The sequence below is a fragment of the Mya arenaria genome, chromosome 17, assembly GCF_026914265.1.
Source record: "Mya arenaria isolate MELC-2E11 chromosome 17, ASM2691426v1".
Classification (NCBI taxonomy): domain Eukaryota; kingdom Metazoa; phylum Mollusca; class Bivalvia; order Myida; family Myidae; genus Mya; species Mya arenaria.
In genome coordinates this window covers 44,240,800-44,264,997 of record NC_069138.1, presented here as the reverse complement: position 1 = coordinate 44,264,997, position 24,198 = coordinate 44,240,800, and the positions used below count along the sequence as shown (strand labels likewise).

The 24,198-nt window shown below is 35.1% G+C and overlaps 1 protein-coding gene across 1 annotated transcript; it reads right to left on the bottom strand.

Annotated features, from left to right (window-relative positions):
- On the bottom strand, positions 1-21,015 carry LOC128223521 (uncharacterized). Its single transcript, XM_052932799.1, has 4 exons — positions 20,459-21,015; positions 1,893-2,019; positions 419-772; positions 1-168 (listed from the first exon to the last, which is right to left on the bottom strand). The coding sequence occupies exons 1-4, from the start codon at positions 21,013-21,015 to the stop codon at positions 1-3; spliced, it is 1,206 nt and encodes a 401-aa protein (XP_052788759.1).
- Between the last annotated feature and the right edge of the window lie 3,183 nt (positions 21,016-24,198).

The window sequence follows — 24,198 nt, the reverse complement described above, 5'->3', positions numbered from 1 at the left end:
CTACGAGTACTTACGCCCCCTGATGGTGACCATAATGCCGTCTTCTATTGTAGATCTCTGTTCATCAATGATGCCAACAACTTCATTTGCTCTGCCTATTAGCTCTTCAACCGTCTTTTCTAGCTGAATCGTTTCGATTTGGACACGTGCACATGTTACATAGACGTTCTGAAATGTATTGTTCTAAAATGTTCAAGAATATCTGTTTTATCTGCGATATATTCAATGCCATTTGGATGCAAAACAAAAATGTTTTATTGTTGTCATGTTTATCTCTTAATATATATGTGAGAAACTACATAAACAAGCTCTGTAAAGTGCTTTACCATATCTTTTTTACCTAAGAGCTGACAATGCCTAAATATGTAAATGTATCAGAGCGCACTAGTTGCCCACTTTCAACTAATTTATCGCTTACCTTTTCCAAAGAAGCTGATATATTTTCATTGCTGTTTCTTACATGGGTACTGACAGTGTTCACTAATGTGTCAACAGTTTTGGATGCATTCGACAGAAACACCGAAAATGAGTCTTTCACATCATATTTGACATTGATTAGTTCCTTTTTATGTTTTTGAAACGAATGCTTATACAGATGGAGAGAAGTTTTGATATCGTTAAAATCAGATTGGGTATTTATTGTCCCTTTCGTACGTCCATTCTTTAGGTTGTCAGTCCCTCCAGTATCGTTTTCGGAGGTTTTAACTATTGATTCAAGAGTTGACACTCTTTCGGTTAATGCACCAAAGTCTCCTTCAATTGTGTCCAATCTCTGAAACGAGAACAATACCCCTGTAAAATAAAGGCATTAAATTGTACGAATACAGTTCATTTCTTGTTTTTTTAACCCACAAGAGAAACAAAACCGAATTTGCACGCAGAGAGGAGTTAACAATGTTATATTTTATCACTGCCTACCGCCATTACGTAGTACAGAGAAGCAAGCCTCCTCTGTCAGTATCACGTGACAGGTCGGTAACACTTCATATTGACCTTAACAGAAGTATAGAATGAATGATACTTTATACTTTACACCATTACGTAGTACAATGAAACTAGCGTCCTCGGACAATATCGAGTGACAGTTAAATAAATCGACATAGTGACCTCAACAGAAGTTAAGGATGATACTTCAAACCTTTGCCATTATGTAGGACTTCCAAAGTAGCGTCCTGTGACAATATCACGTCAACGGTCAGTAAAACTACATATTGACCTTAACAGAAGTATATTATGATACTTTATATCTTACGCTATAATGTAGAACTACAAAACTAGCGTGCTCTGTCAATATCATGTAACAGGGCAGTAAATCGACATTATGAAATTAACAGAAGTATAGAATGATATTTTATACCCTACGCCATTATGTAGTAGAGTGAAGCTAGCGTCATAGGTCAATGTCACGTGACATGTCAGTAACACTACATAACGAGCTCAACAGAAGTAAAGGATGATATTTTATACCTTTGCAATAATGTAGGACTATCATAGTATCGTCCTCGGTCAATATCACGTGACAGCTCAGTAAAACTACAGAATTACCAATACAGAAGTATAAGATGATATTCCATAACTGACTTCATTACCTAAGACTATAAAACTGTCAATATCACGTGAAATGTCAGTAAAACTGCATTATGATCTCGGCTGAAGAATATATATTTTGACAGTTTTATAGTACCGCGATTCATAAAGACTTCCAAGCTAGCGTCCTCAGTCTTACAACTTGAAAGACTATGTAGATATTGATCTTATCAGTAGTACATTTGTATACAATTGAACAATCATTACCTACCGCCATCTGGTAGTAAAGAGAAGCGAGCTGAATAGGTCAGCAAAACTACATATTGACCACAACAGAAGTCTATAGGTGTAAACTATATACGTACCACCTCAACGTAGGACTGAAAGGCTTTCAACAGTGTCATTTGACGCTCCAATCGTCCCAACCTGTCTGCTTCACAGGTTGCTAACAGCAACGACACCACAACAACGCATGGATGTAACCAAATTATTCTGAAAACAGAACATTTTTTTAAAAACAATTTATTTTAGACATGAACATAATTTATAATCTAAATAATTCCATTGTTCAATGGTACTTTTCATATGAATATTTATGACTGCATTATAATATATACAATTAGTTTTGTTCGTTATTTTACTAAATTACGATTCTTGAATATAACGTTATTTTTATCATGTTTAATATCAAAAGACGAGCATCTCTCTTATTACTTTTGCTTTATAAGTCGAGTACGCTGATGATGGTTCGAAAATATGTGTTCAATCCGTACGATTGTGTGTTTATCCTTTCCTACAATAAATGAAACAATTAATGTCAATATGACATTTGGATGTCTTTTTGAACCATGTTTCATTACGTTGTCATATTTGAATGCATCGTCATATATTCCCGGTATGTTATTACGCTCAGCATCCTTGAGTGACGTGCGACATTTCGCTAGGAAATTTCGTGATCATTAATAATACGTCGAGCAGTTATTCTTGTGCTTTAGAAAGTATAAATTTATAACCAATTATAATTTCGTTGGAAGAAGAGACAAGCTCAGTGGCCACACGGCTCTTGTTTAAGGCACAAGGTTAAGGCCAAACAAACACTTAAACGGGATGCATACACTATACAAAACAACACAGACTAATCACGCATGCATCATATTACAGTTCGTAACTCTAGTGTTGGGGTTAGCGATAACATTTATGCGCCACATTTATACAATTATAAATACTAGATGCAATCTTGCACTACAAGTATTCGTATGACACTGATAAACGGGCCGTGGGTCTAAACCAATAACATTTTAGATCTAACTCAATTTGAGTGTTTTGGATGTACTGTAAAATAAAACTGGATGTAATCACTGAGGCGTTCTTAACAATAATTATATTTGTTTCACAAACATTACACACCAAGCAGACTTCTGTTACCTTGGATGACTGTTAAATACGGCCCATGGTTCCACAAACATTACACACCATGCAGGATTATGCTACCTGGGTTGACTGTTTAATACGGCCCACGGTTTCACAAACATTACACACCAAGCAGAATTATGTAACCTGGGTTGACTGTTTAATACGGCCCACGGTTTCACAAACATTACACACCAAGCAGAATTATGTTACCTTGGATGACTGTTTAATACGGCCCACGGTTTCACAAACATTACACACTAAGCAGAAGTATGTTACCTGGGTTGACTGTTTAATACGGCCCACGGTTTCACAAACATTACCCACCAAGCAGAATTATGTTACCTTGGATGACTGTTTAATACGGCCCACGGTTTCACAAACATTACACACCAAACAGAATTATGTTACCTTGGATGACTGTTTAATACGGCCCACGGTTTCACAAACATTACACACCAAGCAGAATTATGTTACCTTGGATGACTGTTTAATACTGCCTACTGTTTCACAAACATTACAAACCAAGCAGAATTTAAATACCTTGGTTGACTGTTTAATAAGGCCCACGGTTTCACAAACATTACAAACCAATGATATTTCTCTGTTACCTGGGTTGGCTGCTTAATACAGCCCCTGGTTTCACAAACATTACAAACTTAGCACACTTATCTGTCACCTGATTTGTCTGTTGAAAATGGCCTATTATTTGACAAACATTACAAACAAAGCACACTTCTCTATCACCTGAGTTCACTATTGAATACGCCCATTGTTTCACAAACATTGCAAACAAAGCAGAAGTCACTGTTATCTCGGTTAACTGTTGTTATTGGTGTCTAATTGAATAATTGTATTGCACGAGGGAATTTGTTTTATCGTCTTTATATTTTTGCAATGCTGGCTTCGTGAATGTGATAATAGAGTTACGATAAGATTATTCGTTCTAACGTTATCAAATATTTTATATAAAAACAAATGTTTCAAATAAGTATTTAAAAAATCAAACCACAAATGATTTATTTCCTAACAGGCCACAACCCAATGTAAACATCACATTCAATAATTGCTAGTGCAAATTAATAAAACATTGTCATTTTACATTGAATAATATCATTTTTTCATATTCTTGGTTTTCGGTAGCAACACATTTTCATTTGTGCTATACTGGTTTACTTTGGTCTTGGAATGAATGTAGCGCTACTTTATCTAACAATTATTTACGGTGGCATAGAGGTGCCATGTGACATTTTCTATCTTGTTGCGAAATATAACTCTCTCGCTCCGAAGGCTAAGCATGCCGTGACAAGGACTTAGACATAACTAAGTTCAGGGAAATTCGTGGCCTTGGCTTACTTTATCGTTTGATCGCGTTAGTAAGTCGTTGTCAAGACGTATCTTAGTCCTGGCCACAAGACAACTTAGTATTGGGAACATCAAGTAACTTGTGGGAACGAGATAGGACGTCGTTGCTACGAAATAATTAAGTCGTGGCCACGAGATTACAAAGTTGTGGAAACGAGATAAAATGGCTTGACAGTGAGATAAAATCGCAAATGTCACATCTTTGCCACCGTAGCTATTTTATATGTACTAGCATAGCATCGTTATTAACAAAATTTAATTAACATATCTTATCCAATTGAAATGATTACCACGTTTTTACTTTATCCAGTTCTGCACTTTTCAAAATGGTTAAGCAAGCAAACATTCGGGTTTCTGATAGCTAGGAAGCACCAGCAATCTAATATAAGCAGCTATTTCGAGCATCGCCCCACGTTTGTTTACATTATAAATGCTGCATTTCTTGCACACAGCACCAATTTGCAGAATGTCTAGCTACAAAACACGTTCAAGGATATTGAGTATCACTGTTATTCAGTTTAACGCATTTTAACCAGGGACTAGCTGAAAATCAGCAATAGCTTATCAGCATCGCAAATCTTTATTCATTTAACGGTAAATTCTGACAGGCTTTGGGCTCAGAAACTTGAGTATTACAATTAGGGTCGTTGTCGATCTTATAATGTTTTTGCTTGGTATTTTCTTATATTTTTGGTAACACAGTTTTGTGTTTTTAAAATTAAAGTACATATTTATAGAATTGCATATTATTAGTTTTGACATTATATTGTTTGCAACTAAGAATCAACCTCAATCAAGTCATGTAAGACTCACATTAAAACAGATGTCAATTGTCTAATATCACTTGTGTCCAGATATTAACGCAATAATTGGTTGATTCCAAGACAAATGTTTACAACAAATGGTTTAACGTTCGTTCAGTGAAAGTGCAGCTTTATGCAGAGACTATATGGTACATTTTGTTTCAGAGTCTTTAAAGAGCCAATGTTTTTGCTTTATCTTATTTTAAAATTGAATAAACCTGTTTAATCTAGTCTGCATTTATTTAACCTTATGATGGATTTAAATAGACTGACTTGACCATTGACTTTGATAGCGAATAAAGTCCTCTGCGTCCACCTTAAAAACTTTGTCTGTGAAAATATTATTTTCTTAAAATTAAACAAGGACAGTCAGGAAAATCTGACATACGCCCCGTTTTGAGCAAATGCTAATTGATAATAATATACTATTGAATGAAATGTAATATGAATTCAGAGCACACATATCATAGGCCGCTGTGACCTAATATCAAACAGCAAGTTAGGTCTGGTACGATTTATTGCTACAAAATCCATTTATTTTCATTGAATATCAAGTGCTCTTGACCTTGTAGTTAAGAACACAGATCTTATGCGTGACACGATATTCCATGGTGCGCATCAATTGTTGGAAGCGATTCAATTGTTTACCGAGAAAAGCATCTGTTGGAAGGACAGACGAAGTAAATTAAAGAGTTGTGGTGTATTTGTTATTCTAAGTTAAGCATAAATGTAGCTAGAATATTCAATCTGATCATAAAAGTCCTAAACTTTAAATTAAGAATATTTTGGTCTTCTTTTTAAGTCAAGACAGTGATTTAAAATAAAATGCACCCCGGAAAATGTTACCTGCATATAATAACAAAGACCAAATTAACCTCCAAATAAGACATTCATGTGCCAAATTGAAGTTTTTCTATAAATGCCCAGGATTATACTTAGCAATCTCTAAATAAATGTTTACATGATTTAAAAGTATTTTTTAACTGTTTTGATTTAGAAGTTGTATTTATTTGTGATAAATCAAATGAATAAATGGCAAAAAAATTCAAATCAGCAGATAATATTCGTAATTTAAGGCACATTTGTGAATTGAGATATAACCCCCTCCCCCTGTTGTGCTTCTGTTCGGGGATGGTTTCCTCTCCTTCCGTTATGCAACAATCATTATTTTTTATTGAAAGAGGATTTTGAGCATGTAACAATGCCTTTTTAACCAGTTCACTGATCCATGTTTAACACTAAAACTCTTTCAGATATATATACACATGCATATTAGGAGTCTATTTCACTAAAATATATGTAAACGTTAACATTATGTATTCCAATTTATAAACCGAAGTAATTGTTATTGTATTGCATTGTATTGTATTTTGAAAACGGTCGAGGGCGACATATAAGCGACATATAAGCTATTCCATATTCCGGCGACCGTGAAATAACAACGTCCCGTGCATGTGATGTCTATCCGGCCGTCAGACATATGGGTGACACACTTATCATCCAATTAAGTGTAGTTCCTCTGCTGTCATTTCAGATTTTGTACACTTTTGCATTGTTATGGTTGATACGGCATTTCGAGCAGACAGGTACAGTTTGTCACTAGAAGCATACTGTGTTACATATAGGCTTAGTTGCCAGTATTATAGTATAAACAATTAGTCCATCTGCTGTAGTAGTCAAAACAAAATATAACCAGACTTACCGTGAATAAATATCCCATACTACAATGTTTTCATTTTCTTAGTAGTTATAAGGCTGAAACAAGTTTTATTTCGTCGGATTTGCCCAAACTTAAAATCGAAAGGAATCTTAGGCGCCCGCACATATTTATTCATTGCGAGGAATTAATTTAGATAACGGATAGCATGCACACAAAACAAAGAAAAACTATATTTTGCGTCATAACGGTGAAAGGTTTTTTAACAAAATAATATATCAAGTCAAAATAAAAAAAAAATGTTTAAACGTGTATCATTTAAGTAAACAAGACCTTAGAAACACATGAAACTGGAAGAGAATAGGTTTGACTATACGTGGACTGCTTTTCTGACTATTATATATACGTACATCTCAACGAAACTAAACACATAACAATACACTCTCTTTTTTACATACATGTTTTTTGTGCTTTTCTTCCTAGAAGGTCAGCTTTTATAAATATATTCATGAAAAGGTACAGAAATAAGCTCAGTAGTCAAAAGTTTAAACCTAACCCCCGTTTAATGGCACAAGGTAAACACCAAAGACATAAAGGACTAACACAAGAACAAAAATCGCAAACAAGTAACATGGAAAAACAGCACAAAACTCAACAATCAACACTGTGCATATATACTATGCGAACAACTGGATGTGTTTATCAAAGAGTGTTAGGTACCGCCTTGGAACGGTCAGTAAAACATTCATTTACTGTGGATTTAAACCAGTTTGCGCGCACAACCTCTCTCTTATCCCAACAATCCAGAATAAAGTAAAAATCTAGAAGGTAAATATTATCAAACTATTCATTAACTTGCGGAAACGTTATAACAAAATATATACTTATAGACTTATAGGTGAACCCCAAGTACCAGGAGGTCTGTTTTGTATCAACATTTTTCGTGTTTTATTCTTATTTGTTTTGTTCGATCTACCAATAGAACTTTGTTTACAACTAATGGAAACGTTTTTGATAGTGTACGCCATAAAGGCAAAACGAATCTATTGCGTGGTTTACAATTCCAGTATTGACTTACATTATGTCGATTTCAGACAGTCCAATGAGATAATCCCATTATTTATTGGTTAATCTAATTCGATGCGTTTGTCAGTACAGTCACGCATGTCAACAATATTGAAATTTCACTTATCGTTTCTCATACATATGTATATTAAAAGTATCTTCCATGGCCGAGTGTGTATGATTCATCCTTACACGAGCAGCCATGATAGTAGCTTATACTTCAACCCAAGTTTAATCATATACTAGTAAAGTTAACATATATTTTAATTTGATTTTTATATACGGGTATATTTTCATCTTTACCGGATAGCAAACTATTACATACACGCACACTAAAGGAAAACTGCATTCTGGGTCACTGTGTTGTAATGTTTCTACTAAGCAAACCACATTTTGAAGTCAAAAGACAATGTCTGTAGGTAAAATAAGAATTTTAAGCGTGGCAAAATATTTGGATCTTCTCTGCTGTGGTAGAAACATATATCTTGCTTAAGGTATCCGATATAAAAATGAAATACATTTTTTTTTGTTTCATCATGCCATTTGGAGCAATATTGAATTGTAATGGATGGTGATCACATATAATGTTGATATCAATTGAAACGCCATTTCTTACTGATGACTAATTCATTACATAAATGGCCAAACATACACTACAGAGAAAAACTTAGGAGAGTTTGTAAGTTCATTCCTTACTACATGATAAATGACGAACAAAGTGAAATGATCGACTTTTCCATATTAGTATTTAAACTTGTATATTTATTCTACATGACTTTATTATATACTAACAAAATACATGCTATACGTATTTAATACTTTTCTAACTTAGCTGATAAGCAATAAGATGAGCGGGTTGTTCATACGCATGCACAGCTAATGTAAAAAATTCAATAAGAATGAATCTAAATACAAATGAAAAAAGAAACTCATGATTTAAAGCATAGTAGTTTATTTGGTTATTATAGTCATTTTGTGTTCTTGTATAGACTAAAAGTTGTCTCACTTCCAAGCATATTTTATGACATAATACGAGCTTTCTGAATGATCGTGCGTGTTTTATATTTTCTTGGAAGTTTTCCACTGAATACGACCTTTTGCTGTATTGCTGCATTACCTGGACAGGTTCCTTCACTTCTCCCTTAACTGATTTCATAGAAGCAGGTGGCAAGCTGAACGATTGAAATCATATCATGATGAACAATTTCATTTCCTTCCGGGCATCTTGCACATTTACTGGCCTAGATTTGAGATATTTGGGAGTGCAAAACAAGGTAGGTAGCAGTTTCCAATATCAGTTGTGTTGGATAATAACCACATTTCGGGGTGTTTCTATACTCCAGAAGAGATTGATATCAATCTAGTTTTTGCATCCTTTGCTTTTGCAATGAATGCATTTGGCTTGAAGTTGCATAACATTCATTTCTAAAATGTGCATTTCTGTTCATGAATATTCATTTCAAAAACTACAGAAACAAGCACAGTAGCCAAAAGTTTATACATAAACCACGATTAATGGCACTGAGTTAACGCCAAAGACAAAGAACACAGAAACAAAAACTCAGAAACAAAAACAAATGGAACAACAGCACAAAACTCCACAAACAGCACATTGTATATAAACTATGTCAACTCTGTCTGCTGTTTTTGTGTCATAAAAACCTAATCTACTGAAATGTATTTGTGGTATCCGAATGCCAATTATACTTGTAGCCTTAGCAAAGGGATCTTTTTCAAAGACTTTTTGGCGAACTTATGCATATACTGGTATCATATTTGCCTTGATGTTATAAGTAAACAAATCGCATGACATATTTCGCTTTGATTGTTTTGGAATGCCATGCCCGAAAAGTGGTTCTTTTGTGTTTGAAGGTATATGCCTCTCACAAATCGGACATGCTAGTTCGTTATTTGATATATGTTAAGACATGCCCGGCTAAACCATAATATTGCGAGCGCGGCGATGAGCTTTCTCGCAGCTTATGTGAACACCTTTGATCAGGTTATTGTGCCTCGAAAGTAACCATATTATGACCTAGGAATAGTATCCTTTGTTCAGAGGATTATGGTTACTACAAGGGGAGCAACTACAATTGTAGTTTGATTGATGGAACAAGAAACAAGAAATACAAATCCGGTAAAACAGTGAAATATCAGACTTATTTAACTGATAAATATAAACCACTGGAAAACATAGAATAAAGGACTATAATTGCAATATTATTCTTTGTAATATAGGTGATGCGGCACATAACGGCGTTCTCAATACTAAGATTATAGGCTTGTTATCACTCTTAATTTCAATTTGCTTTCCATATACGTACTGTTTGATATTCAGACTACCAAGCAATAGAGTAAGCATTTCTTTTTTTAAATTTGAGCCCAGTGCACTTGGTTCTGCGTTAATGTATTTAGCGCATAGGTATTTGCTGACCTTCTTGCAAGCACACAGCGCCAATTGCACTAGACCCAAAAATGTGCACCGCATGTTCTAAAACCTGGCATGGCTTTGCCCGGCCATATTTTATATTGAACACACTCTGAATATACTGTAAAAATGATAGATCTTTATTTTATTTTAAACCTTTACAGCAAATATCTTAATGACCCGATTCATACCACATCATTACATGTTTGAAATACTTACAGAAATACATTTATATCAGTCTAGAGAAGTATCTTTTGACTTATTTACCACTTCCTCCTTTATGCTTAAAACATTCCGCGAACGGTTGGAAGTTTTTCTTCACTACAACAAACCAAAGTTGATATATTTGTACTTAATATGGGCCCTGAGTTGCATTGTGTAAATCACCTTACCACGAGAATCGCCTTGTTTATGTTTATTATCCTGGAGTGTCTTTCGCCATCTGGAGAATTAAACGTTATTTTTGCTCAAATGGGAATTCTGAAAGTTGACAGAAAGAAAGATTACTTCTTTGTGGAAGTTTATGTACAAAACACCGTACACATGCAATTATTTCTGCAATAGTTAAATGTTTTGGATTATTGAGTGGAATTTTAACCGCAATATAAGGGCAAAAGTATATTCCATTGCGTTTGGAATGGGGCCTAATATTTGCCCATAATCGTCGAAAGACAGCCCTGTATTCAAACCGTTTGATATCGTTTGTGTTGCCTGTTTAGCATCAATATTGCATCCTTTGAACGCGCGTTAAACCACTTATACATGTTTTACTCCAGCTTAAGTGGGAAACTTAAACAAAACAAGTATGCCGGCGAAGACAAAAAAGCCTCCTTGAGTTTTTACAATATGCATGAAGTTTATTACAATGGTTTTACAAGGAAGAACTTGAGTACACGTGCTATGGGAATTCACAAAACAGATATTTGTAAACTAAGCCAACTGACAATTATTCTGATTATGAATTATATCTGGCTTGGTCCGACACAAAATGCTGTGTCAATAGACCAGACCAGGCCAGGCCAGCTTTTAGAACATGCCTAAAGCTAATATTTTGCAGTGTTGACAAAAATAAAAGTTGTTCTTTCGAACAGACCTATACCATGAAAGAAATCTTTGAAATCCTTCATACACGTGGCCTTATTAAGGAGATGCTATTATGATTTATCATTTGTACTACTTTCAGGTCACATGCGTTGCTAAAATTATCCTTAGCTGGGGCATTGTAGTATTCTACATACAGCTGAACATTAACTGACCTACTTTTGTACTGAATGTTTAACCGAATTCTGCCTGAAAACCTGTGTAGAAAATTAGTCTGGATTCAGGAGATTGCAATAGTGACTTTAGACCATTGATTGAAATTGCTTTGATGAAATAATAATTCTCTAGCTTCCCGTGTAAATCTTCGCTTTAAATTTTAAGATCCAAATGAGAGATTTACAACTGATTTATCGGAAGAAGAAAGACTTCTTACAGGGTAGTCATAAACTTCTTGGTTAACATTGTCCGAACTGTCCTTGTCATTTTGACAATAATACACCAGAGTCTCAATTTTACTACGGCACATTTTTGCACTGCAATTAAGTATTTGCCACTTATGGCACGTTATTTCTGATGCTGGATAATCCGTCTTGTTTTGTGTGGTTTGCTACCGCATCTTTGACGCTGTTTGTAGTAAGTATCCCCTGTGTGTTGTTTTGAGCGTCGTCGTTCATGGTGTCGTTGTTGTTGTTGTGGTTGTTATGAGCGTCGTCGTTCCTGATTTCGTGTTTGTTGTTGTTGTTGTTGTTGTTGTTGTTGTTGTGATTTGTACGGGTTGAGAGCTGTCGGAAGTTTTTGTGGCGGTCCCATACGACGATTGTTATCGACATCAACATCACGATGTTTGTTTCCCTTGATTACTTCTATTTGCTTATACTGTATTTGTGTGATTTATCTTTTGTTACTGCTAATGATAAGTATTCCCTGTTAAATGAGACAAACAGATGTCATACGAACATTTCTTATTCATAACAACCTACTGCAGTGAGTGTTATTTTAGAAATGAATCGCGTGATTGATGTCAGTATCAAGGTGTGAACGCAGTTTGACTGGTTAAAGTAATTGAAACGTTGAATCACTTTTTAACGTTAAACACTAATGCCAAAAATACATACAACAAATCGTATTTTCAGGTTTTTCGTGGCCTACTGTCACAATATAGACACTTACAAGATAAACAATTTGCAAATAATTTTAAGGACAAAGTACGCCAATTCGGAAGTACCTACTCATTGTTTCATGCCTTTTTCTTTCAATTGACATACGACAATGAATCAAATCATGATTATACCGTTTCAGACAATTGGCTACCTACCATATTTGTAGGTTTTGAAGCTGAACGTTTTGTGATTAAAAAAACAGGCTGAATATGCTTGATCTACTTGATTGACTTATTATTGTTGATATTTTCACCGCATAGTTATGTCATTATATACTGGATATTGGCATTTGTTTCCAATACACAGTGGTTACAACTAATTTTATTTTTCTTAGGAAAACGCACCTTTTTAACGTTGTTTAATATTTAGTACACAGATGGAAACTTTTCCCCATATATTTTGTAAATAAGTTGTATTACAATGTCAAAACTATACAATTTGAAGTAAAAATATCAAAACTACACAGGGTTGTTGCCCTGAAAAATCCGTTTTATACGAGCATCCCTTGTCAGTGTTAATTTACAGCTGTGTGATCATGATTTTCAGCCATCCGCAGAGCCATTTATACTGGCTCCTCGCTGATATCAAATTCCTAACAAATTTTCCAAAGGAACCAATTTTAGCAACAAATATCAAGCTATATTTGTATTTACGTTTGTCTTTGCCGCTTAGAACATTTCATTTCATTAAGTACATTTTTAAGTTCAAGTTGAATTATTAGTGTGAGGAATTTCAGTACAATTATTTGAACAGGTAACATTTACATTTTTGTGATATCCATTAAATGATTATTGATCAATTAAAATTACAACTACAACGTTTTGACCATAACATAAATAATTCAGGTGCACTGGTTTAATTTTTAACTTTTACGTTTTTTCTATATTGAGGATTGTTGGGATAAGAGTGAGGTTTGTGCACTTAAACTGGTTTAATCCCCCAGTAAATTTACATTTTACTGACCGGTCCAAGGCGGTACCTAACACTCCTTGATAAACATACATAGTTTGTTTTATATATAGTATGTATGGACTGTGCTGTTTGAGGAGTTGTGCGCTGTTTTTCCATGTTTTATGATTGTTTTTATGTTTTATGTCTTTGGCGTTAACCCAATGCCATAAACCGAGTTTATGTTTAAACGTTTTGTTACTGAGCTTGTTTCTGTAGTTGTTTGCATAAATTATAATACTTTCTGTACTTATATATAGCTTATAGGTTGCTATAAACATAAAAAAGACTAAACAGTGTTATTTATTGATATAAAACGTACTTTGGTGTTGACGTAGCTAAAGGTTTGAGTTTGCGTCATGCATCCTTCTGTTGAGTGTCTTCATGCTTCCGCTTCCTCATTTTCCGAACCCTTTTATAGCAGCTCCTCATGTCTCATAATTAAGGGATTCATGCCATCTGATATAAGCAGCCCACATTGGCTTATATTAAAGGGATTCGTTACAACTGATATAAGTTAATGGGTTTGGCCCATCCGATTATCATTTCCTTATTGAAGCTGGCGAACGTGCCTCATGTTGTTATTCTTTTGAACGAAGTTTTATCAGACATTGAACAACTTTATCAAGTGGTTCGATGGTTGTTAACATAACGATACATTTCAATGACAAAACTTCAGTGCTGTCTCATATGACCATTACCAAGCGTCTAAATAAAATGCCATGATATTTAAAATAAACACATTGTCTTAAACACAAGGCCAGTATATGGCTACTGCATACAAATGCAGAACAACAGCACCTTTGTCACCAAATATAGAATATTCATGCTAATAGAATATTCATTTTCGTTCAGCAACTGTTTGTATTACATCAGCCAGTCTATTTGCGAAATTTTTGCTTCTTGTGTTATTTGCCAATCATGCTGTATAATATTTCAATTTTTGCAGTCAATGTGGTGATAAAACTGCTGGAACTGGTGTTGTTTATTTACTGTTTACATGCAAGCATCTACACCTTTCATAAGAACATTCTGATATATGTAATGTACTAAAGATGAACCTAATTCATGTACATTCAGCTGACATACTACAATATCGGTCAGTACAAGAAATGTCTGGGATAACCCAGTAAATAACACAGCGGGATCGCATGCAAAGTGGTAATAGCAAATCATAATGACAATTGTTTGACTTTGTTTATTTCCCGGTGATTTTATGGACTGATAAGGCATTTTCTCAATATGAAGAGTTTGGAAGGCAATTTCCCTGGATTGATAGGTGCTTCAGCAGAAATAAACTGTCTTTGCTGATGTTTTTTTTTACATTCAAAATGTCTGTACGATAAAAACAGTAAAGCTCATACGCTATCAACCAAAATATCTATCATCCCAATTTAAATTTGTAAATTCGTGTGAACTCATTCCATTAACTAACATATAATGTCTTCGAATTTAAAGATCAAGAAGAAATAAGGAAAAACATCACTCTCTAAGATAAAATGTGTATAATAATGCATATAAAGCTATAGATGCTATAAATTACGCAATTTAATAGACATGTTTCATTTTAATATAACTGGTTTTTTTATTTGTCCTTGAGACAAACCTCTTATTTTATAACTAACTGTACAATACCAATATAGATATGGACGAGTACACCAAGAAGAACTAAGATTATAAAAACAATTACGACGAGCCATTAATAATTTTATGATTTAGGTAATGGCATTCTGACAGTACTCTGGCAAATCCGCATCTGCATTCAGCTTTTTGATGTTTTATTTTGTTCAAATATAAAGTCTACGTGGGTAATACATATAGCCTTTGTATATGCATTTGTGAATCATTTATGATCAATTTAAGATGGAGCTCCAAGCCTTCATATCTTGTAGGAAAAGGCAAAATTACTTATACAAACAATAACAATCATATTTTAAGTAATCGTCTTTGAACAGTCAGCCATTCAGTTTAAAGTTTTTCGTTGTTTACATCGCCTATAAACGATCAGTAAAACAGTTTAAAGTAAAACGTTCTGGTCATCGGTTATGAACGGTCAATGATAAACTGTCTTTGTTACCGCCTTTGAACGGTCAGCTATAAAGTTTAAGGTTAACCGTCTTGTTACCGCCTATGAACGGTCAGCTATACAGTTTTAGGTTAACTATCTTTGTTACGGCCTATGAACGGTCAGCTATACAGTTTTAGGTTAACTGTCTTTGTTAAGGCCTATGAATGGTCAGCTATACAGTTTTAGGTTAACTGTCTTTGTTACCGCCTATGAACGGTCAGCTATACAGTTTTAGGTTAACTGTCTTTGTTACGGCCTATGAACGGTCAGCTATACAGTTTTAGGTTAACTGTCTTTGTTACGGCCTATGAACGGTCAGCTATACAGTTTTAGGTTAACGGTCTTTGTTACGGCCCATGAACGATCAGCTATACAGTTTTAGGTTAACTGTCTTTGTTACGGCCTATGAACGGTCAGCTATTCAGTTTAAAGTTATATGTTTTGGTCTTCGCCTATGAACTGTTGGCGATATAGATTAAAGTTAAATATTCGGGTCACCGCCTATGAACGGTCAGCGAAGCAGTTTAACGATAAATGTTGTGGTCACCGCCTCTGAACGGTCAACAATACAGTTTTAGGTTCAATGACTTTTTTCTTACGGCCTATGAACGGTCAGCAGTACAGTTTAAGGTGAACTGTCCTTGTAACCGCCTATAAACGGTCAGCTATACAGTGTAACGTGAACTGTCTTTGTTACCGCCTATAAACGGTCAGCTATATAGTGTAACGTGAACTGTCTTTGTTACCGCCTATAAACGGTCAGCTATACAGTGTAACGTGAACCGTCTTTGTTACCGCCTATAAACGGTCAGCTATACAGTGTAACGTTAACTGTCTTTGTTGCCGCCTATAAACGGTCAGCTTTATAGTGTAACGTGAACTGTCTTTGTTACCGCCTATAAACGGTCAGCTATACAGTGTAACGTTAACTGTCTTTGTTGCCGCCTATAAACGGTCAGCTATACAGTGTAACGTTAACTGTCTTTGTTACCGCCTATAAACGGTCAGCAATACAGTGTAACGTTAACTGTCTTTGTTGCCGCCTATAAACGGTCAGCTATACAGTATAACGTTAACTGTCTTTGTTACCGCCTATAAACGGTCAGCAATACAGTGTAACGTTAACTGTCTTTGTTGCCGCCTTTAAACGGTCAGCAATACAGTGTAACGTTAACTGTCTTTGTTGCCGCCTATAAACGGTCAGCAATACAGTGTAACGTTAACTGTCTTTGTTACCGCCTATAAACGGTCAGCAATACAGTGTCACGTTAACTGTCTTTGTTACCGCCTATGTACGGTCAGCTATACAGTGTAACGTTAACTGTCTTTGTTGCCGCCTATAAACGGCCAGCAGTACAGTTTTAGTTAAACTGACTTTGTCACCGCCTATGAACGGTCAGCGATAGAGTTTAAGGTTCAATGTCTTTGTTACCGCCTATGTACGGACAGCTATACCGTTTAAGGTTTAATGTCTTTGTTACCGCCTATGTACGGTCAGCTATACCGTTTAAGGTTTAATGTCTTTGTTACCGCCTATAAACGGTCAGCAGTACAGTTTTAGTTTAACTGACTTTGTCACCGCCTATGAACGGTCAGCGATAGAGTTTAAGTAAAATGTTGGGGTCAAGGCCTATGAACGGTCAGCGATACAGTTTAAAGTTAAATGTTGGGGTCTGTGATTTGTCAGCGATACATTTTAAGGTTAAATGATGTTTATCAGCATCTGATAGCTTATGGCGATTTCAGCTAACCCAAACAAATCATCGAATTACACCAATTAAAACAGTTTGCATATTTGTTGACATATATATATATATATATGTTTACCAGTGTCTACTTGTAATTAGAAGAAAACAAACATTATCGGTTAGTTTAGGTACTCATCGTACACGCAATGTACTGTATAAATATTCCTTAGTTATTGTAAGTGAAATAGCAAATGTATAACACAGCAATGTGACACAACGTGAACGAGGACAACTTCCACTAAAGTCCAGAATGTGTTACGGTTTTAAATTTATTGTTGATCGACATTTTGCAAATCATTTGAAGTAAATAGAACCCGTCCTTAAATGCGCCTAGAGGGTTTCGATTTCGATTAAAGGTTGATGAAGGCGACACAAGTTCCACTTAAATCTTGGAATTGCATTCGTTAGGGAAGGGACAGTGCTCTCCCACTTTTAAGAAGAAATATGATAGTATTACATCAGTAAAGTCAGGTTTACATGGTATGATTAAACTAACTAATACAAATGTACTCTTCATTAAGATTGAATATATATATCAATTAATATATAACTAAACGTATATTCATATCTTTCAATTTATATTATTTAGTTATTCTAAATAAGTTGACGAACAATAACCAGATCAAATAGATGACAAGCATAAATAACTGAAGGTTCATTTAAAACCTCAGTCAAAACTGGTCATTTATTATTGAAGCTGTGGAGTTTTGTTTGAGTATAACTATGAACAGCTAAACATACGCAAAACACTTTTAAAATTTTATGATAAGTGTATAAGTACTAAAAGTGTTTTGCGTATGTTTAGCTGTTCATAGTTATACTCAAACAAAACTCCACAGCTATACTCACACAAACACCAACGATATACCTCACACTAACACCACAGATATACCTCAAATATTTACCTCACATAGAACACCAAAAGATAAACCTCACACATAACCTAACAGACGTACCACACACGAAATACCATAGTTATACCACACACACAACAGCATATAAATACAGCAAACATAGAAGTATAGCAATACCACACACACCATACAACATACATACCACATAGAAAATATCACATACAAAACAGCTCAGACATTGCACATACAATCCACCACAGACATACCATGTACAATTAAGTACATATTTAATATACACACAATACAACATACATACTATACACACCACAGTCATACCACAAACATAACACGACAGACATACCATATACAAAAGTTCCACAGATGTGCCACATACAAATTATCATAGACATACCACACACAAATCGGAACAAACAACTCACATACAAAACAACACAGATGTACCACATACAAAATACCTAAAATACCAAATACAGCATAGACATAACACTCGCAGCGCAGACATGCAATAAACTAAAACACACAGACTTAGCACACACAAACTGCACTTGCATAAAAAACAACACACAAACACTGACATACCACACACAAAAAAACACTGACATTCCACACGCAAAACACAACATACTTACCACCAACAAAACACCACATATATTAATTGCCCTTGTTCCATCCGTGTATATAATTATGTTGTTTTCAAAAAAAAACGGTAATGAGGCCTTTTGTTTAAAACTTGCTACCATACGAGTAAATACGAACCTTTCATGGAACAAAGAAGTGTGCATTTATAAAACATACCGACGTACTGTGGATGTGTATTGATGAACTTCGGGTACAGTTTACGGAAAGTATAATGACGAGGTCAGTATGTAGTGTTGGGTGAAAAAATATCAATTAACAATGTTGTAATAAAGCAAATGATTTTGTTCTGTTCTGAAAGAAATGTCAAGAAACGTTACACTATAAGACATAACTTTTCACCATAATGACATTGCGAGCGAGGCTTTATATATCGTCCTATGCCACTGTTCTTCATTAAACGTTATAATTTAACACTTTAACACTGCTCATAATGACTTTGCAAGCGAGGCTTAATAAAACGTCCTATGCTCCTGCCTTTCATAAAATAGTCATCCTAATACTCCACGATCACTGAATGTAACATACGTATTGCAATTATCCCCATCATTATACACGCCCTCATGTTCACAAGGGGTAACAGTCGTATTAAAATTATCCACATCCTTATACATCCCTCCGTGTTCACTAGGGGTAACGGTCGTATTACAATTATCTCCATCCTTATACACGCCTCCATGTTTACTGAGGGTAACATTGGTATTACAATTATCCCCATCCTTATACACGCCTCCATGTTTACTGAGCTTAACAGTCGTATTACAATTATCCCATTCTATTACACGCCTCCAGGTTTACTGAGGGTAACAGTCGTATTACAATAATCCCCATCCTTATATACGCCTCCATGTTTACTGAGGGTAACAGTCGTATTACAATTATCCCCATCCTAATACACGCCTCCATGTTTACTGAGGGTAACAGTCGTATTACAATTATCCCCATCCTTATACACGCCTCCATGTTTACTGAGGGTAACAGTCGTATTACAATTATCCCCATCCTAATACACGCCTCCATGTTTACTGAGGGTAACAGTCGTATTACAATTATCCCCATCCTAATACACGCCTCCATGTTTACTGAGGGTAACGGTCGTATTACAATTGTCCCAATCCTTATACACGCCTCCATGTTTACTGAGGGTAACAGTCGTATTACAATTATACACCGCATTGTGTTCACTAGGGGTTAAAGTCGTATAACAATGATCCTAATCCTTATACACGCCTCCATGTTTACTGAGGGTAACAGTCGTATTACAATTATTCCCATCCTTAAACACGCCTCAATGATTACTGACGGTAACAATACTATTACAATTATCACATCCTTATACACGCCTCCATGTGTACTAAGGGTAACAGTCGTATTACAATTATCCCCATTCTTATACACGCCTCCATGTTTACTGAGGGTAACAGTCGTATTACAATTATCCAAATCCTTACACACGCCGTAATGTTTACTGAGGGTAACAGTCGTATTAGAATCATCCCCATCCTTATACACGACTCCATTGTTACTAAGGGTAATAGTCGTATTACAAGTAATCCCATCCTTATACACGCCTCCATATTTACTGAGCGTAATAGTCGTATTAGAATCATCCCCATCCTTATACACGCTTCCATGTGTACAGAGGGTAACTGTTGTATTACAATTCTCACCCATTCTTCTACACGCGTCCATGTTTACCGAATGTAACAGTCGTATTAGAATCATACCCATTCTTATATACGCCTCCATGTTTACCGAGCGTAACAGTCGTATTACAATTATCCCCATCCTTATACACGCCTCCATGTTTACCGAGCGTAACAGTCGTATTAGAATCATCCCCATCCTTATACACGCCTCCATGTTTACCGAGCGTAACAGTCGTATTAGAATCATCCCCATCCTTATACACGCCTCCATGTTTACCGAGCGTAACAGTCGTATTAGAATCATCCCCACCCTTATACACGCCTCCATGTTTACCGAGCGTAACAGTCGTATTAGAATCATCCCCATTCTTATAGACGCCTTCATGTTTACTGAGCGTAACAGTCGTATAAGAATCATCCCCATCCTTATACACGTCTCCATGTTTACCGAGCGTAACAGTCGTATTAGAATCATCCCCATTCTTATAGACGCCTTCATGTTTACTGAGCGTAACAGTCGTATTAGAATCATCCCCATTCTTATACACATCTCCATGTTTACTGAGCGTAACAGTCGTATTACAATCATTCCCATCCTTATACCCATCTCCATGCTTACTTAGGGTAACAGTCATATTTTTTTGTGATTGATTATTGTATCGTATGTTTGCTTGGCTTTTTTATAATATTTATAGCGAATTATAGTACTGACCTGAGGGGAAGTAACCGCTGCGTGGGGTTTGGTGTTTATATACAAGTCGCGGGCTGCTAAAATATAATTTCGGTAAAAATTGTCAAATATCTCTATGTTTTCATTATTGTGTGTAAGTTATCATTACAATTAGATATTGTTTTGTATCTTAACACAACTCGATTGTTTGTATGTTGACAAAAACTTGAAATATTTCCCTGCTGAGGTTTTCTTTTTTCAATATTCACGCAGAGTTTATTTTCTCCATTCTTCTATCAGTCTAAAATACGTGCATAAGAAAAGTTTGAAGTCGTTTCCGTTGATGTTTTATTGTATTATTTGTGTAATTTCTTAGAATCTACGCCCTTATGCGCCTAGAAGATATGCATTTGTGGACTTAAACCAGTCAGACAATCACCTAAAATCCTCATACGGAAATCTATAATGTATGCTTACTTGAGACCGGCATTTTCGTAAAACCGTCTGTGCTTTCTGTGACAGTCTCATGTATAAAATCATTCCTTTGTAACGTTTCATTTTATCAGCGCAATGTCAACAAAGTTTTGAGTTGAGTTTCTATTTTATTGATATCGAACGTCGTTTTATATGGATAGTTGATAACGCTATGTTTACATGCTTTGTTAACACAGCCTTTTTAATATTTGCGATAGTCTCAACAACGATAAGGTGAAGTTTATAAGCTTCTATAAATAGTTTGCTGACATTAGGAAATTAAGAACGTCTTTTGTTTTGTTTCGTCTTGCTGAAGGATAAGCCTTCATTTCAATACCTTCCTGATTTATGGTATCACTTTCACTTCATCATCTTACAATTGGCGAAACATCTTGATGCCTTGCGACTCCATATTATTTGGATTTCTTTTAAAAGTGCATAACTTTACAAAACTCCAACTGATAATACTAGTTGAGCTTTCTATATATTTGCAATACAATATTATCAATCCATATATTTGCAAAAGTATACAAAACTTCATCTGATAATACTAGGCTAGCTCTCTATATCTGCAACGATATACACTTTCAACTGATAATACTAGATCAGCAGTCTATGTATGTGCAAGGGTATGCAAAACTTTCAACTGATAATACAAAAGTATACTACAAGGGGATCAATAACTTCTGAGTGTTAAGTATTTTGCTGACATTGATGAAATACTGTTTCGAAACGTTTGCATATATAACGAATAGATTAAATTAGTACTTTAAGGCGGTTACGGTCATATGTAAGGTATCCGATGTAAAAATATTTGTTTTGTTCTTAAAAGTATGAAATGTTGATGTCTGGTGAAATCAACATCATTTTTAGAACCATCAATAAATAAAATACATGACCGAACAAATTACAGCAGTATTAATTGTTTATGCTGAATACTTAGACTTTAGTACCGCAAATAAAATCACGTATCCTGAGATCTTCTTTTTGTCATGATATGTTAAAATAATTAATGCGCGGGGGTTACAGAACGGGACATAAGGAGTTATGCGGTTTAGAATAGAGAGGCTTAGCATACTTCTTTATTGAAATACGTTTATAATAGTTATACGTTAATGTAAGGCAAGCCGAAGAAAGTCAATTAATCGTGATAATGAACGGAGGGGGATAAATTTCATAGATGATTTCGCATAAAAATGAAATAAACGAGTGTTGACTAAAATACCCTGTTTTTTTTCTTTACTTACAACAAATAGTCTTAACGTTCTCAGCAAATATCGGGTTTCATTTCATCAATTTTTTACTAGCAAAACTATTAAGAAATCTAGCTTATTTTTAAGAAAATTCACGACTTTACTTTACCATTTCTTATGTCATGACCTCCGATTCAATATTTCATTAATATAATGACATATAATGCTACAATATATGATATTAATGTTGAGTAACAATATTTAGGTTGAAAAAATGTTTACTAATGACAGGCACTTTACGGTAATAGTTTGAGACCACGCAGTTTTTATTTTCGGATCCTGTGTACAGAATTGTAAGAAAGTAAAGTCACGCTTATCGGCCTTACAGCCTTTCAATGGTTTTAACTTTTTGTCAACTGAAATTTATATCAAAATGCTGAGTTTTCCTATATTCTAAGGTCAAAATATTTGCATGTTCTTCATTTAAGTAAGACACCCTTTTATGACATTATAACAGTATTGGGCATAAGGCATAAAAATCACACACGTGTTCATCGAGTACTTTTATTGTAACTATATAATTTCTCTTCTGTAAAATAGTTTTTAACTGAATATGCAGATATCTGATCACGGTATATTGATCGACAATGAACCTATTGACATATAAATGGCTAAACATCGATCGATCTTAACAATTCTCTGATCAAAGTTATAGATACGTATTTCTTGTTTCAATTGTTCATTCATTGATGTAGTCTATTTTCAACAAATGTAACTTCTTGTCCTTGTAGTTTGTGATAATCAGACGATCATTGCTTTCGTCGTAAGCAATCCTCGAGCATTTATTCATTTTTGAAATATAATTCACGCCTAAAGGTGTTCCGTCTGGTTTCAAAATGTGAACCTCTCCTGTCAAACCGACTACATAGATAAATCCATATTTATCGTTTGTTGCAGAATTGGGCTGGTCACATTCATACGAGACTTTCTCATTTCCATCAAGGTCACATCCATGAACTACTCCTTCCGTTTCACAGCATTGAATAACGAGCAGTGAACCAGTCTGACCAACAACAACATGCAGTGAATATCCATCGTCGATTGGAATTCTAAAACTTTTATCGACTTAAAGGTGTCGTCATCGTGCAGCTGTAGTTTGCTAAGTTTCCACTTAAAGTCTCGTGCTTGCATTGACACTAGGACATCCCCTCTAGGTAATGAATTAATGCTCTTCGGGTGCCATGGTGTAGTAACATATGATTCTACCGTTATATATATATTTGATGAATGCAAAATCCCCATACCGATTGTTTTAGGGTAATGTATATTTGATGAATGCAAAATTAACATACCGAATTAAAGTGTCATAGAAATCTTATGACACTGAATTATCCATTTTTGCCATCATTATTATATCCTAGCAGTGCTGAAACTGATATATACATGTGACCTGTTGTTGACTGGTATAAACAAGAAGCTCA